The 15,477-nt window shown below is 59.0% G+C and overlaps 1 protein-coding gene across 1 annotated transcript in view; it reads left to right on the top strand.

The window, feature by feature from the left end:
- Positions 1-936: 936 nt before the first annotated feature.
- NLRP2 (NLR family pyrin domain containing 2) overlaps positions 937-15,477 on the top strand; it is a 31,351-nt gene continuing 16,810 nt past the window's right edge. Inside the window, exons 1-8 of the mRNA XM_070061987.1 lie at positions 937-1,274; positions 1,434-1,469; positions 1,639-1,926; positions 2,013-2,316; positions 3,394-3,569; positions 6,305-7,323; positions 12,448-12,754; positions 14,754-14,795. Coding sequence (XP_069918088.1) covers positions 12,472-12,754; positions 14,754-14,795 — 325 coding nt within the window. The 5' untranslated portion in view covers positions 937-1,274; positions 1,434-1,469; positions 1,639-1,926; ... (2 more) ...; positions 6,305-7,323; positions 12,448-12,471. The remainder of the gene's footprint in view (positions 1,275-1,433; positions 1,470-1,638; positions 1,927-2,012; positions 2,317-3,393; positions 3,570-6,304; positions 7,324-12,447; positions 12,755-14,753; positions 14,796-15,477) is intronic.

Below are 15,477 nucleotides of genomic sequence, written 5' to 3'. Positions count from 1 at the left end.
ATAGTTCTCTCCTGGGTCCCCACCCCAGAGCAGGCAGCTGAGAGCCTGCCCTCTGCCCTCCACCCCAAACACGGCTGAGGATGGGGTCTTCCATTCTGTCTGGGACCCGGGACCGCTTCTGATTCACCTCTGGGGTCAGCGGGCACTCCTAGGGACTTCTGAGGAGCGGCCCCTACCAGAACGGTGCTGTCCCCACGTCTGAATCTGGAAGGGACACTGCAGGACCCTGAGACCAGAGTGCTGCAGCCACGGCCACCCAGAGAGGGGAGGTCTCGGGCATCCCCACCACAGAGACGCTGGGGGACGACGTCACCTGTTCAGGTCGCTCAGGAAGCGTCACCCCCATGTGATCCAGGAGCACGGAGCCCAGGTGCTCAGATCAGGGGAGGAGAGGCCGTGGGGGGCTCAGGAAGCAGGTGCCGGGAATCCCCAGCCCCACGTGAGTGTGTATCTGCACATGGGCCCAGTGCCCTGCTCCCAGTCCCCTCTACCTAATGAGAAACCCGGTACAGTGCAGGCAGCACAGGGTGTGCGGCACGGGACCCCGGCTGGGCTGGTCAGGGCACCACCATATTCTCAGTTCCTAGGGTAGCTCAGGCCTCTGCCCCCAGACACCCTCCCCTCCTCATAGCTGCTCGCCAGGCCCTGGGCCCACCAGCTCCCAGCAGGACCCCACCCCAAGGCCGGGTCCTCTTTGTGGGCCCTGCTGCACCTGCCACAGCCACAGCTGGGCTGCAGCTCAGCCACACCTCTGCAGCGTCTGTGCCTTCTTCATCCCCCTGTCAGCGCCAAAGGCCTGGAAGATTCCGTCACCCTCCCCACGGGATCCAGCCCTCCCCCTCCCCTCCCCTCCCCCCGCCCCAGCCCCCACAACTGCACTCAACAGCTCAGGAAGGGGAAGTGCGTGTCTCGGCCACCCGGCCTGTGCAGGGAGAACCAGAACCCTAACTGGACAGAGAGTGGACTCCTCTAGGGGTGGGGCTAGAGTAGGGGAGGGAGGCTGGGCAGTCACAGTACAGGGGGCAGCAGAGGCGGAGGCCTGGTCCTAGCTGTCCCTAGTGTCCGCTGTTTCCTGGGCCCCTTCCTCAGGGACAGCGGGGGAGGTCAGGGAGGGGCTGCCCCCGTTCCTGTGAGGCCACAGATGAGGAACCCGTGACGTCTCCCCGCTCATCTCCAGCCGGATTCTGGGCCTGCGCCCCTCACAGCTACTCTGCTCCACGGGACCATGGGCGGCGGGGCCCAGACCCCAGCCCTCACTGCCCTCCTCTGCCTGGGTGAGCTGGGGACATGGGGACAATGGGACCCCTACAGGTGCGGGGGGGACAGTGCCTTGCCCCAGCTGGGACCCCAGGGCTCAGACAACCAGGGCAGGCCTGGTCATCTCTGCAGGGGTGGGGAGTGGGGAACAGCTCTCACGGGGACTTCTCTTCCAGGGCTGTGCCGGGTGCCAGGGGATGGGGCACAGGCGGGTGAGTCCTCCCCTGACCTGGCTCAGTCCCGGGGGCTCCAGACAGCTCATGTTAAGGAGCCCAGGGTGGCTGGGCTGATGGTGATGGCTGGGAGGGGCTGGGAGTGGAGCTGGGGAATGGGGTGGGAGAGAGGCTGCACCCGGGGTCTGCAACTTTGATTCCTTTCCAGGGACCCTCCCCAAGCCCTCCATCTGGGCCGACCCAGGCCCCCTGGTCGCCATAGGGAGCCCTGTGACCCTCTGGTGCCAGGGGTCTCTGCAGGCTGAGGTCTATCATATGTATACAGAGAGCGGCCGTCATCCCTGGGAAGCGAGGCCCCAGCAGGACTCCAGACACAAGGCCAGCTTCTCCGTGATCACGTCCATGAGCTCCCATGACACAGGGCAGTACTGTTGTGTGTATTGGACCTTGCTCGGCCACTCCCAGCCCAGTGACCCCCTGACCCTGGTGGTGACGGGTAAGGTTTTTCCCCTGCCCACAGAAGAAGAAACATGGACTTCACGGAGCAGCAGCCCCCCAGACATTGGTTTGCTTCCCCTGCAGGGATGTTCCCGGCGCCCTCCCTGTCGGCCCAGCCAAGCCCCGTGGTGGCGTCAGGAGAGAACGTGTCCCTCTCCTGTGGCTCAGATGAGGCGGGCACTGCCCATCTGCTGAAGGAGGGTGGAGCTGGCCCCCTGCACAGCCTGGAAGCCAGATAACTCCCATGGGGCTGGGCTGTGGCAGGCCACCTTCCTCCTGGGCCCCGTGGACAGCACCCAAAGGGGCATCTACAGGTGCTACCGTGCTGACACCAACAAGACCCATGTGTGGTCACTGCCCAGTGACCCCCTGCAGCTGGAGGTGTCAGGTGAGGGCCCCAGCCCTGTCTCATCAGTCCTCATGGTCAGTGCAGGGCTGTCCCCACAGGAGGACTGGGCTGGGGGAGGGGACCTGGGGGAGGTCACAGGGAGTGAGAAACAGCAGAGGTCTCAGCCCTGGGGCCCGGGTCACCCTGTGTGGCACAGGGTTTGTGTGGGAAGTGGAGTGGATGGAACAGGGGTGCTGGAGTTGGGAAGGGAACTGGGCTGGGTGCACAGGCCTCTCACAAAGCCCACGCTGGGCGAGGGGACTCCCTAGACACAAAGATGTGCAGCCCTGGGCTCAGGCAGCTGCGGGGAGGTGGGGTCCTGTGTTACTGGGTCTGGCCAGCCTAGGTGACCCCTCCGTGCACACCCCCAGCCCCAGCGCCCCAGGACCACACCCTGGAGAACCTCATCCGCATGGGCGTGGCGGGCTTGGTCCTGCTGGGCCTCGGGCTTCTGCTGGCAGAGGCTTGGTACAGCCACAAGAGGACCCGGGCTGCAGGCCGGCGGTGACCTGGAGAGAGGACAGCGCTGGGTCAGAGAGGACGAGCCCTGGGGGCGGGGCAGGGGGAGCGTGAGCACAGTGGGGAACCGTCTTCCGGCATTCGGTTGCGGGAACTGTCTGGGGGCAGCAGGGGCTCTTCCTCTATTCAGCCATGGACTTCTCCTGCCCTGAGGTGCGAGAGCGCCCCCTGCAGACCAAATGTGCGCCTCGCGCTTAGCTCTTTCTTCATGGAGCCTTTTGCTCTGTTTCTGGTGAATTCAGTTCCCAGTGCGCATGCGTGAGAATCCGCGTTTCAGCCAACAACAGGGAGCTTGCGCCAAGTAACAGAAGAAACGAGCGAAATCGGATTTCAGGGTGGGCAGGGTCAATCCATCTGGGGAGTGAACCAGCAGATGGAAGCCTTTCTCTCTCTCTCTCTCTCTCTCTCTCTCTCTCGGTCTGTATCTAGCTCTGTAACTCTTTCAAATAAATAAAATATATGTTTTTAAAAAGTTAATGGTGTACAACATTGGTAATGTACTACAAGTCAGCAATCTATACACTTTAAAGGGCTGGTTTTATGTTATTTGAATTTCAGCACAATAAAGAAGGAAACATGGTTCCTTGGAATTACCATCCAATCCAACAATTCCTCTCCTGCATATAACCACAGGGATTGAAGCAGGAACCCAAGAAGGTGTTTGCATCCATGGGTTCATAGCAGCCTCATTCACATGAGCCCAAAGATGCCAGCAACCAGAATATGCAGACCAGGTGAGTGCGTCCACAACAGGCGGTGTTTGTAGACACGGCTGACACTCTCCTGTTAGAAAAGAAGGAGGGTCTGGATAATCGTGGAGAAACCCTGAAGATATAACAATACAGAAATCAGCCGGTGTCACAAAGACACCATGGTCGGATTCTGCTCTGAGAGGTGCCCGGGGGTGCAGATTCAGAGGGCAGAACGTGGACTCGGGTGTGGGGAGGGAGCGTGCAGGCTCCTGCTGAGCGGGTCTGGGGTTTCTGTCTCTGCTAATGAAGATGTTTGTGAACAGGTGCTGGTGGGTACACGACACAGTGAATGTGAGAGGTAGCTACAGCCGTGAGTTAAATTTCTGTTAGGTCTGTAATCTGTGCTCTGTGAATTTCAGCTCGATTAAGAAGGAAGGCACAATTAGCAAAAACATTTTTGCCACCTATTTTTCCCTTTAAATGAACACGTAATAATTTGGGAGGTGCAGTGTAGTATTTGAAGGTGTGCTGATCACACCAGGGCCTTCCCATCTCGTCATGTCTTGTGTTTGGGCCCCAGCTCCTCTCCTCGAGTTCTTTGTAGAAACACTCAACAGGTTATGTGAGCCATGGGTGCCTGCTGTGCTGTGCAGACAGAGCCGTTCCTCTATCTGACTCCACCTTGGGACCCGGGGACCAAACCTTCCTCATCTCTCCCCCAGACCCTTTTCAGCGATAGTGGTCACCATCCTACTCTGCTACTATGAGACCAACTCTTCCAACTTCTGCGTAGAAGGGAGAACTTACACTGGATTCCTGGGAAGGCGTATTTCACTTAATGTTCTCCAGTCCCAGCCATTTCTCCACAAATGACTGGGTTTCATTAACACTTTTTCAGAACAGAATTACAGGGCCAGAAGAAGCTCCTGGTTCCTGGCATCGGATCCGCCCAGCTCCAGCCATTGTGGCCAGTTGGGGAGTGAACCAACAGATGGAAGACCTCTCTCTGTCTCTCCCTTTCTCTGCTTCTCCTTTTTTGTGTAACTCTTTCAACTAAATAAATAAATATTAAAAAATAAAATTTATTGAAAATGAATCTTAGTGGAGAATGGGACTGGGAGTGGGAGAGGGAGAAGGAGGAGGAGTGGGAGTGTGGGTAGAATCACTCTATTCCTAAAGTTGTGCTTACGAAATTTGTATTCATTAAATGAAACATCTCTTTTGAAAAAACATAATAATTGAACCTGGGCCAGCAATGTGACTCAGCGAGTGGAGTGAAGGTGCTGCCTGAGACGCCGGCATCCCATACAGGAGCACGGGTTCGAGTCTCGGCTGCTCCACTGCCATCCAGTTCCCGGCTAATGCACGTGAGAAAGCAGTGGGAGATGGCTCAAGTGCGTGGGCACCTGCACCCATGTGGGAGACCCTGATGGAACTCCAGGCTCCTGGCTTCGGCTTGGTCCATCCATAGCCACTACAGCCATTTGGGGAGTGGACCAGTAGACAGAAGGCCACCCCCCATAACTCTGCCTTTCAAACATATAAACAAATAAATTGTTAACAAATAAATAAAGGAGCTGAACTGATGGGAATAGGGACTTAAGGGGTGATAGCTGCAGGCTGGGGAAGAATAGGGCGTGATTTTTTGACAGATTCAGTTGTTCAAATGCTAAGGATTTTTTAAGATTTATTTATTTGAAAAGTGGCGTTACAGGAAGAGAGGGAGAGACAAAAAAAGAGAGGTCTTGTCTTCCATGTGCTGGTTCACTCCCCCATTGGCCACAACAGCGGGAGCTGCGCCAATCTGAAGCCAGGAGCCAGGAGCTTCCTCCAGGTCTCCCACGCGGGTGCAGGGCCCCAAGCACTTGGGCCATCCTCCACTGCTTCCCCAGGCCACAGCAGAGAGCTGGATGGGAAGTGGAGCAGCCGGGACTTGAACTGGTGCCCGTATGGGATGCCGGCACTGCAGGTGGTAGCTTTAGCCGCTGCACCACAGTGCCAGCCCCAGAATGTGAGTTCTAGAGCTGGGCTCCACAACCTCACGCCCACGGTCCACTGAAGACTGCAGCTGTGAGCACCTCCGGTGCCACCGCGTGGCCTGGCGCGTGCTCACAGCTCCCGCTCCCCCTGCCCCGCCCCCGCCTCCCCCACTCCCCCTGGAACAGGTGACCGAGCCCGGTTAGGAGCCAGGCATCAGGAAGCTCCAGCTGCCGGCGATTGCCAAGGCCTCAGACAGGTTTCCTAAATGCTCCTCATCCTCGGTGTCTCACCTGGGAAATGGGTGTGCGCCTGCCCCACCCTGTCGTTGGGGGGGGGCGGCGATGAGTCCTCAGAGCACACGTGTGTGGGTGCCGGGCACAGTGGCCAGCACCGGGTCATCAGCGCTCTTGTTATCATTATTGTCTCCCTCCGTCTGTCCCCTTCCGCCTCGTCCTCTCGTGGAGATGAGGAGGCGAGAACCTTCCTGTCTCCCCGAGTCTCACTGACACCGCCCAGGGCAGGGGACCACCCCTGGGTCCCCGACTCCCCCACCCCAAAGCCAGGGGTCACCTTGCTGCCCTTGGGTCCAGCCCTGGCCCCGGGGGAGCCTCTGGCTACCCAGCTCCTGGACAGCGGGGCCAAGTGATGCCAATTGTGAAAGCCTCCTGGGAAAGAGCAGTGTAGAAAGGCCCAGTGACTATGATTGCAAGGCACCTTTCTTCTGGCTCAAAAATGCCGAAATAAAAGAAAGGCTGCTACACAATTTGCATTTTCCATTTTTATATATTTTTTTTAAGTTTTGCCAAATGTGGACCTTGCACACGTACGCTGCTGGTGGGGACGCGGATTGGAAAACGGCGTGGGGAGTCCTCAGGAAACGGGCCGACCACACGACGCAGCCATCGCACTCCCGGGAACATGGGCAATCGCTTTCTATTGACCGCGTGTTCAACCGACATTCTGGATACACTGGGCGAAGCGCACCACAAACATCCATTCTGCCTGGTTCTTCGCACAATGTGGCTGGTGGAACACCTGCAGGCCCCCGTGTGGCTTCTGTGTTGAAGGCCTGGGCCAGGACTCCTGCCGCTGAGCCGCTGAGCCGCTGGCTGGCTGGATCAGTAGGCAGAGGCCGGGCCAACAGCAACACCTGCACAGCAAGCCAGCTGCCAATCCGCTCCTTCAGCTACAAAGTTACCCCTGCCTGCCTAGACTGGGAACCGGCCCTTTTCCTGTGTGCTGTAGTTACTGTGTCGTTTATAGGACGTTCTATGGGGACATTAGAAAAGTTTACTTTGGTGCAAAAAAGTTGAAATCCATGAATATGCATTTTCCATAAACTTTCTGAAGGTCTCCCTGTGCACCAAAGTGTCCTCTCATTGTATTTTCCACAAGCTCTCAAGTGCGTCACCAATGGGGGCTGGGGCGCACGTTGTCTCGGGGAAGCAGACGGCAGGCGACCACAGCCACAGGCCATCAGCAATCAGCTCGGCTGCAATTGCGATCATCTGGGACCCTAAAGAACCCCGGGGGCTGGGCAGTCCCGATCTGATCCCCGGGCCTGAGCCCCTGGGTGCTGACCCTTTGCCATGAAGCTGCAGACAGGCGAGCGTAAGGCGCAGCTGAGACCCACGAGAGACCAGGACGCTCAGGTCGAAGAAATGGTCTCCAGCCAGCACCTGGGCACAGGTGCATGGGCGGGGCTCAAGTCCTGAGGACCAATCACAGAGCTCGGGCGTAAAGAGACCCCATTTAACCACGCTGCCTGCACCTGCCGCCCTCGGAGCCCGGGAGGCCCTGGCTGAGCGTCCGGGAGGTGAGTTCCTTCCTGCTCACTTCTCGCTTCCCCTGGGAGGGTCTGTCTCCTTTTCCTGGAATGTTCGGGTTTCCCGCCTTGCAGGATTGCTGGGGTCTGGAGCCGAGCTCCTGTTCGTGCAAGGCCTGGGCAGGAGCCTCCACTCACGGCTTCTGTGGCTGTGACCACGTCTCCCTCCTGCTGGGCCCTCCCGTCTTTGCGAGAAGCTCGGTGGTTCCGTGAGGCGGGAGAAGGCCATAGAGGCGTCTGTCTAGAGACGCAGGGCCGGTGGCTGTGGGCTCCCAGGGGGAGACTAGCGTTTGTAGGTTTTCGTTTCTGGCCCCTGGTGGGATTTGGGACGCATCTGCAGGTAGAATCCCAAGAAAAATACGAGGGCGCTTCAGAACACTTGTGGAGAGAGCTGGTATGGGAGAAACGAGGCAGACTCCGAAGTCCTCTTGCACCATAATAAGACAATGCATTTTTCCATGGGCTTCATCAAGCACCCTCTAGACCTCGTGCTGCAGCTGGGTGGGGTCCTGGGAGCCTTGGGTTTTCCGAAGACTTAACAGAAGGCGTTGCCTTCGATATCTCCAGTCGATTCAGCCTTTTAGATCAATCCGACTCGGCTTCGGGAGCTAAACCTTCTGCAGGTGCCTTCGCTAACGCCATCCCCACCACTCCCGTCTAGCTCACGAGAGGCTCGCGTTACCCTCCCTGCGCGGTTAACGCCACTCACCTGTGTCCTGAGCCCAGGCTCTGCGTCGGCGGCCGCTGCGTGGATCCAGCCCCCGCCCCGCAGCCCCGCTCCCCGGCTGCGGCCGGCCGGAGCTGGAGGCGCCATCCATCAGTCACAGGTGGTGTTGACGCCATCACCCAGCATGATTCCCCAGGACGCCGGCAGGGGGCGCTGTCCGTCAAACACCTGAGTGGGTGGGGAGCAGAGGGTCTAGCACCGCCCCCCAGGCCTCCGGGTGCTCGCGTTTTCCATCCACCCCCAGCTGTTACCAGGAGCGAGGGAGCTTCGGAAAGGTCACAGAAAACGGAATTAACATGGAAGTTTGTGTTTTGAAATGTATGCACGGTTCTTTTCCTGACTTGGTGAGATGCCGTGTTTGCATAAACCTCAACGATTTTTGGCATCAAAAGGAACATGTAATTCCGTTTCTGTGAAACTTTGGAAGTCCCCTTGCCCCGTCTAGGGGCGACGCACACAGTCCCCCACGTCCACACCACCCCCAAGCCTGAGCGTTGGCACGTTCCACTACGTTATAACTGCGGGAGAGCGTTCCGGCTGCCAGTGACTCCCGGGGGGAGCCCTGGCGGAAGCCACGTTAGCCATCAAGAAGTCGGTCTGGCGTTAGGCGTTAGTTTGACCGCTGAGCGCGGAATCTGCTTGTCTTGGCTTTTTTGCAAATACCTGCCGGCTTACACTGCTATGCTGTTTTAGGGGTTCTTGGTTCCTTGTTGGTCTTTGTCGACAAACTCGGCTGTACCAGCCACACTAAGACAAAATCGCTGTTCTCAGCGAGGGCGGCCTCGGTTTGCAGTGGAGGTGTTGATGCTCTTAAAGTCTCTGGAACGTGAGCGTAGGTTGCATTAACTCGGCCCAGGCAGAGCGAGGGGCAGCAGCACGCCTCCTACGTAAGCGTCTTGTGCTGCCCGCAGGGGGACGGGAGAGGGGTCCTGGTCACCTGTGGAGCAGCGGCCAGGCCACCGGGGGCTGGGGTCCAACCTGGGGTTTTTCCTGTGCTCGTTTGCGTCTCTGGCTTTCTGAGGCATAGGTAACAGCTGCGCACGTCGGAGGTGTACAACGTGGTGGTGCGCCTCACAGGAGGATTGCCACCATCCAGCCAACACCATCACCTCCCGGAGGTACCGTTTGGTGTGAAACACTGGAGATCTCAAGTGTGGGATACACAGTGCGGTGCTACCCACCAGTCCCTGCCATCTGGGGGACCTCCCGCCCAGAACTTGTCTGAAACCCGTGCCCTCTGGCTCCTCCTCTCGCTGTTGTCCCAAGACCTTGTATGTCCGGCACAAAAATGGCTTTGTGGTTCTCCCCTGACCGGTTTCCGTAATGGAGCTGGATCTTCCCCCTACGAAATGATAAAATACTTGTGGTTAGAGGCGGGGCAGCCGAAACCACTGCAGTCTCCGCGGCGTGGGTGCACCCCCAGCCACCAGTGGCCGAGTGTCTGCGGCCTTTCTGCCCGGGGTTCTCACTGCCGCAGCTGTAGCCATGTTCCTGGGCAGTGTCTCCCGCTTCCCAACATAACGATACAGCCAGCGCTGCCTAATGATCTCCAGCCTTGAACCCCACGGCTTCTCAATGCCCCCTTATTAGAAAGGCACACGGGTCCTCCATCTGTTGGTTCGCTCCCCAAATGCCTGCGACAGCCAGGGCTGGGTCAGGCCAAAGCCAGAAGCTCGGAACGCTCCTGGGGTGGGGCGGGTGGCAGGGACCCTCCCTCGTGCTTGGGTTGTCACATGCTGGCTGCCTGGTGCAGAGTAGCAGGAAGTGGAGCAGCCGGGACTTGAACCAGGCACTGTGGGATGTGGGCGCCCCTGGTGGGGAATGGGGCCACTGCACCAAACTCCGCCCCTCATCAGGCTGTGATAAATTGGACTTAATCTGTGTCCTCCTTTAAATGCTTCATTCTGTGTTTTCTAATCGACTCGCTTGTAGATCTCCCTATTTCCCACACGACTGCTGGGTGCGTTGGGATCTGCAGGTTCTGGAGTGAGGCTGGGAGTTAGGACCTCGGCTTCAGCCCTCACAGCTGTGGGAAGACAGCACGCACTCAGCCCCCTGCATTGCTCTTTCCTGCATTGTAAAGAATATTTTTTTAAATATTTTTCTTTTTAAAAAGATGTATTCCTTGAAGCAGAGTTAGAGAGAGGTCTTCCATCCGCTGGTTCACTCCCCAATGGCTGGAGCTGCACCGATGCAAAGCCAGGAGCTTCCTCCGGGTCTCCCACCTGGGTGCAGGGGCCCAAGCACCTGGGCCATCTTCTGCTCTCCCAGGCCACAGCAGGGAACTAGATTGGAAGTGGAGCAACCAAGACTTGAACCAGCGCCCGTATGGGATGACAACACCATGGGCAGGGGCTTACCCTACGCCACAGTGCCAGCCCCGTAAACCATCTTGATGCACTTGATCACGTAACCCTTTGAGCAAAGGTGGCCTCCTCGCAGGTGCCTCGTTGTAGGAATGGCGTTGGCCAGGCCACAGCTGCCGCCACCTCTCAGAAGAGAGGGCATCTCGCCCTGCCCCCACCCCGGCAAAGTCGCTGGTTAAGATGCCAGCTTCAGTACCTGGCCTCCGTGCCCAGATGCGCACCCTGGGAGACGCCAGGTGCTGGCTCCAGCCCCGGTGGGAGACCGGAGCTAAGCTCCTGCTCCAGGTATTTGAGTTAACCACCAGACTAGGGGCCAGGGGGAGACGCAGCACATGCATCCCTGTCTGCCCCTGTCTGCCCCTGTCTGCCCCTGTCTGCCCCTGTCTGCCCCTGTCTGCCCCTGTCTGCCCCTGTCTGCCCCTGTCTGCCCGCTTTCAGCCCCCACAAAGTCTCTGCTATCTGTAGTCCTTGTGCTTCTTATTGAAGTCTGCAGGGTTAGGCGCCCCCTGGAGGCTCTGGGGGAGAAGCGGTCACTGGTGGCCCTGGGCGTCCTGGCTGAGGGCTGTACCTCTCCCACCCCTCTTGTCCCGCCCACCTCCTGTGTTGGGGGGCGGGCTCTATTGACCTCCTGAGGAGCTCCCCCCCCCCCCGTTGCTGGTTTCCATGCTGGCTGCAGCAGCACAGCCCCCTCAGCGGGACATCTGGGCTCCCTGTGAGGAGGGGGGTGCGCTCTTGTCCCACGGATCTGCTGTCTTGAGGGCGCTTCCCGGGGACCGTGGAGCTGAACACCCTTCTGTGCCTGTTGGCTGCTGGGGTCCTGGGAAAACTACTTGGGTCCTTTGCTCATTTCTGTCCATCAAGTTTTCCTTGTTAGAGTTGGGAGTTCTTGGGTGTGTTGGATGCTAACCCTTTACCAGATACAGGGTGCGGGCACCGTCTCCGAATCCTCCGGCTGGGCGGAAGCCGTGTGGGTGGGTGGAGTCCCTCTTTTTGTGTTGGTCTCGGTGAGCCACCCACCCACCCACCCACGTGGGCCTCCGGAGTCCTGGAGTCGGCCCTGTGCCGGTCTCCTGCCGGTCCTGGATAACGGGAACGGGCCATTCCCCAGCACTTGGCAAAGACGCTGTCGGTGATGCGTTGACCTTGTGTTCGGTTTTGTCTCCGGGGAGGAAAACTCGGGACCTGTCTCTCCGCACTCCCCCTGCTCCTGGTGGGGGGGATTCCCCCACACCCCACCCCCTGAGCAGACAGGAAGTGTCACTTGCACAACCTGAGTCTGAGACTGGGAACAGGTGAATTATCTGTCAAGCCAAGGAGTAAGAGTGGTGAACTTGACCTCCAATGCAGAGCTGGTCCTTTTATTAAAACAAAGTTATTCAAGGTGGGGAAGAGAGCTCCTAACCACTGAATCACATGTTTTAAGATTTACTTGAGAGGTAGAATTAGAGAGAGGTCTTCCATCTGCTGGTTCACTCCCAACTGGCTGCAATGGCTGGAGCGTCACCAAACTGAAGCCAGGATCCAGGAGCTTCTTCAGGTCTCCCATGCAGGCACAGGGGCCCAAAGACTTGGGCCATCTTCTGCTTTCCCAGGCCACACAGCTGGATGGGAAGTAGAGCAGCTGGTGCCAGTGCCACAGGTGGAGGCTCAACCTATGATGCCACAGCGCCCACCCCTGAGTCACTGTATGCTCACAAGAGCCTTGGCTGGGCTGGGGTCAGAGCTGGGAGCCTGGAGCTCCACCCAGGTCTCCTGTGTGGGTGGCAGGCACCCAATACTTGAGCCGTCACTGGTGCCTCTCGGGGTCTGTTAGCAAGAAACTGGGGGCAGGAGCTGGGGTGTGAACCAGGGGGCCAGGAGCTGGGGTGTGAACCAAGGGGCCCCAGTGTGGGGCGCGGGTGCCGTAGCCGCTGGGCTGGACGCTTGCCCCGGGAGCAGCCCGGCCGCGGCCGGCTTTGAGGTGCGAGTACTGACTTGGCGTCTCTGTCCCTTCGTTCCCTTCACGCTGCACACACGCGAAAGCTGGGCTCTGGCGTGCGGGACGCGATGGAGGCGGTGGCTCCCTCCCGCAGCTTCAACCTGCCGGTGCTGCTGGAGCAGCTGGACCAGGACGAGCTGACCACGTTCAAGAACATCCTGAAGAACCTGTGCCAGCAGAATGAGCTGCAGCGGGTGGCCCCGGCCGAGATCAAGGAGGCCGACGGGCGGCGGCTGGCCGAGATGCTGGCCGCCCACTGCCCTCAGTACTGGGTGGAGACGGTGACCGTGCAGGTCTTCGAGAAGATGAACCGCATGGATCTGTCCGAGCAAGCCAAGGACGAGCTCGGAGGTGAGCAGGACCCGGCCCGCGCTGGGTTTCTGGTCCTTTTTTTAAAGAATTATTTGAGAGGTAGTTAGGTCTTCCAGACACTGGTTCGCTCCCCAGTTGGCTACAACGGCCAGAGTGGGACTGATCCAAAGCCAGGAGCTTCCTCCAGGTCTCCCACATGGGTGCAGGGGTCCAAGGACTCGGGCCATCTTCCACTGCTTTCCCAGGCCACAGCAGAGAGCTGGATCAGAAGTGGAGCGGCCAGGACTAGAACCAGCGCCCGTATGGGATGGCCGTGGTGCAGGTTTAGCTTACTGCACCACAGCACCGGCCCCTCGTGGTTGTGAACCACGGTAACACAGCCCTGGAGACACTGGGCGTCCTCAGCACCGGTGCTGGACGCTCCCGAAGCCTTCGGGCACTGCCCTGGCCATTGGGTTCCGCCCGTCTACACTCCGCATGTGTAGCTGTGCGGGCAGCCCCACCACCTGTCCCTTCTGGTCAAGATGATGCGTCCCAAATGCACTCGGTTCTGAGGTTAGACTGTTCTGATTCGTGTCCCGCTCCCGCGTGGGTGCCCTTTGGGCCTGGTGTTTCGCTGGCGCACACTCGCACGCATCCACGCTCTGCGGCTCTGACCAGGTGCGGAGGTTCCTAGGCGGGAGCTTCCCTGTGCCCAGGCGCACAGCACAGCACCTCCACTAGGTGGCGCCCTTTCCCAGCTCAGGCGCGCCCCGAGCGTTTCCGACCGGGGCCGAGCGTCTCTGCAAAATCTCCCCGAGGGGACAGCCGTTGTCGTACGTCTGGCTGCCCTGGGAGCCTTAGTGAAGTCCACTGGCGATGCTGAGTCGGACCATTGGTCTGCGCCCTTGTCGGCTCCCCGGGCAGTGCACCCACACATCCAAGGCTGAGAAACAGTCTGGAGCGGTTGGCCTGACACTGGCCACGTGTGGCTCCTGGGTGCGTGGGACGTGCCTGTGAGCCAATGCGGGAATCCTGGATCCGGTGTCTGGAAGCCCCAGAACCAGTACCTCGTGGACAGTGAGGGCCAGCTGTATACCCCGGGCTGAGTGCGCACCCCGGGCTCTGAACTGTATACCCCGGGCTGAGTGCGCACCCCGGGCTCTGAACTGTATACCCCGGGCTGAGTGCGCACCCCGGGCTCTGACTGTGCCGTGCTGCCTGCCTGATAATGTTTCTATGGTTCCATGGTAAAGTGGTTACATTCTAGAGAAGTAAAAATCGGGGAAAATTGGCTGCTTCCCTTCAGCCACTGTAGCAGGCCCCGTGCTAAGGTGACAGGTGCTTGGCCGCCTCGCTGGCGTGCTGTTTAGCTGCCTTGAGGACCCTGGTTAGCAGGTTTCTGTCCAGCTCCATCTCAGACAGCTCTGCTTCCACTTGTGTGTTTTGACTAGAGAGGCAGAGGAGGGACAGGAGTGTCCACCCACTGGCTTCAGCCCCAGTTCCCCCAGCAGTCAAGTCTGGCCTGGGGCCGAAGCCAGGAGCTGGGATTCCATCCCGGTCTCCCACGTGGGGAGGAGGGGCTCGGCGACTTGTCCTTGGCACTGCCGCTTCTGCCCTGGCATTATCGGTCGATAATGGGAGCTGGGACGGAGCCCGGGCACTCGGAGGGGCACACGGGCGCTCGGCAGGCCGGCTAAACGGCTGCCCCGGCGTTTGGTTTTCCACTGGCAGATGGTTGCACACACTTCTGGGGTGTGGTGGGATGCTTTGATGGACAGCGTAGGTTGCTTTAAATCAAGCTAATGAACACATCCGCCCCCATCGTTGTGCTAACGATCCTGCAAATGCACTTGAACAATCTGGAGAAACTCGGGGTCGCCAGGCCTCGTGCCCCTGGAAGCGCTGTTGGTCTAGGTGGCGGTTCGACCCCGTTCTCCTGTTCCTGGCCTTAGGGCAAAGGCGAGGGCTGAGCCTGCAGCCGGCTCCGGGGGACGACAGGTTTGGAAGCTCCCAGGCTCTGGGCTCAAAATGACACCGATTTCCTCTCTCCTTTCAGAACTCTCTCAGAAATCGCTCCAGGAGAAACCCATGGCGTTACGTAAGTGACCTCGCTCAGGGCTTTGACTGTTAGATTTGGGAGCCCGGGTTTCTTTTAAAAGGATAGCGTGTGGAGCACTGGAAACGCGGGGTGGCGCTGGCCCTGCCTCCTGGGCTCCCGCCAGGCTTGGGGGCGGAGTAACCGTGTGAGAAATCTGTGTCCACGAATAGGGGAGCGGTGAGTCTCCCCTTGGGGTGCAGTCGAGCTGCAGGCTTTGGGGTTAACAAACGGGCCTGGCGAGATGCTCGGCCCCCACCTGCTGGGTGTGGCCCACAGCTAAGGATGGTGCCCCACCGTGTCTGTGCAAGGTACTCGAACCATTTCATGGAACATGAAGCTAAAAGATGAGCTTGTTTTTTGCACAAAGTAGGAATCCATGCTTAAGATGACTCTCCAAAGTTGATTTAAAAATAAGGAAAAAGGATGCATGGATTGCCTTTTTTTTAACAGTATTAAACTTTGCCTTTTTAACTGAGCAATGGCTCCCGTTGACAAGCCTGCAGCAGCCGGGGCTGAGCTTGGTTCCAAAGCTGGAAACCAAAAGCCCCCCCCCCGCCCCGCCCCGCCCCGCCCCGCCCCGTGGGATCGGGAACCCAGTTTAGTGAGCCGTCGCTGCCGCCTCCCGGGGTCGGCCTTGGCAGGAAGCTGGGTCGAGCCCCGGTGTCCCCGTATGGGAAGCCGG

This window comes from Oryctolagus cuniculus, chromosome 18 (genome assembly GCF_964237555.1).
Source record: "Oryctolagus cuniculus chromosome 18, mOryCun1.1, whole genome shotgun sequence".
Classification (NCBI taxonomy): Eukaryota; Metazoa; Chordata; class Mammalia; order Lagomorpha; family Leporidae; genus Oryctolagus; species Oryctolagus cuniculus.
Note: the sequence above shows the minus strand (reverse complement) of the source record. Positions and strands in the feature narration are given on the sequence as shown.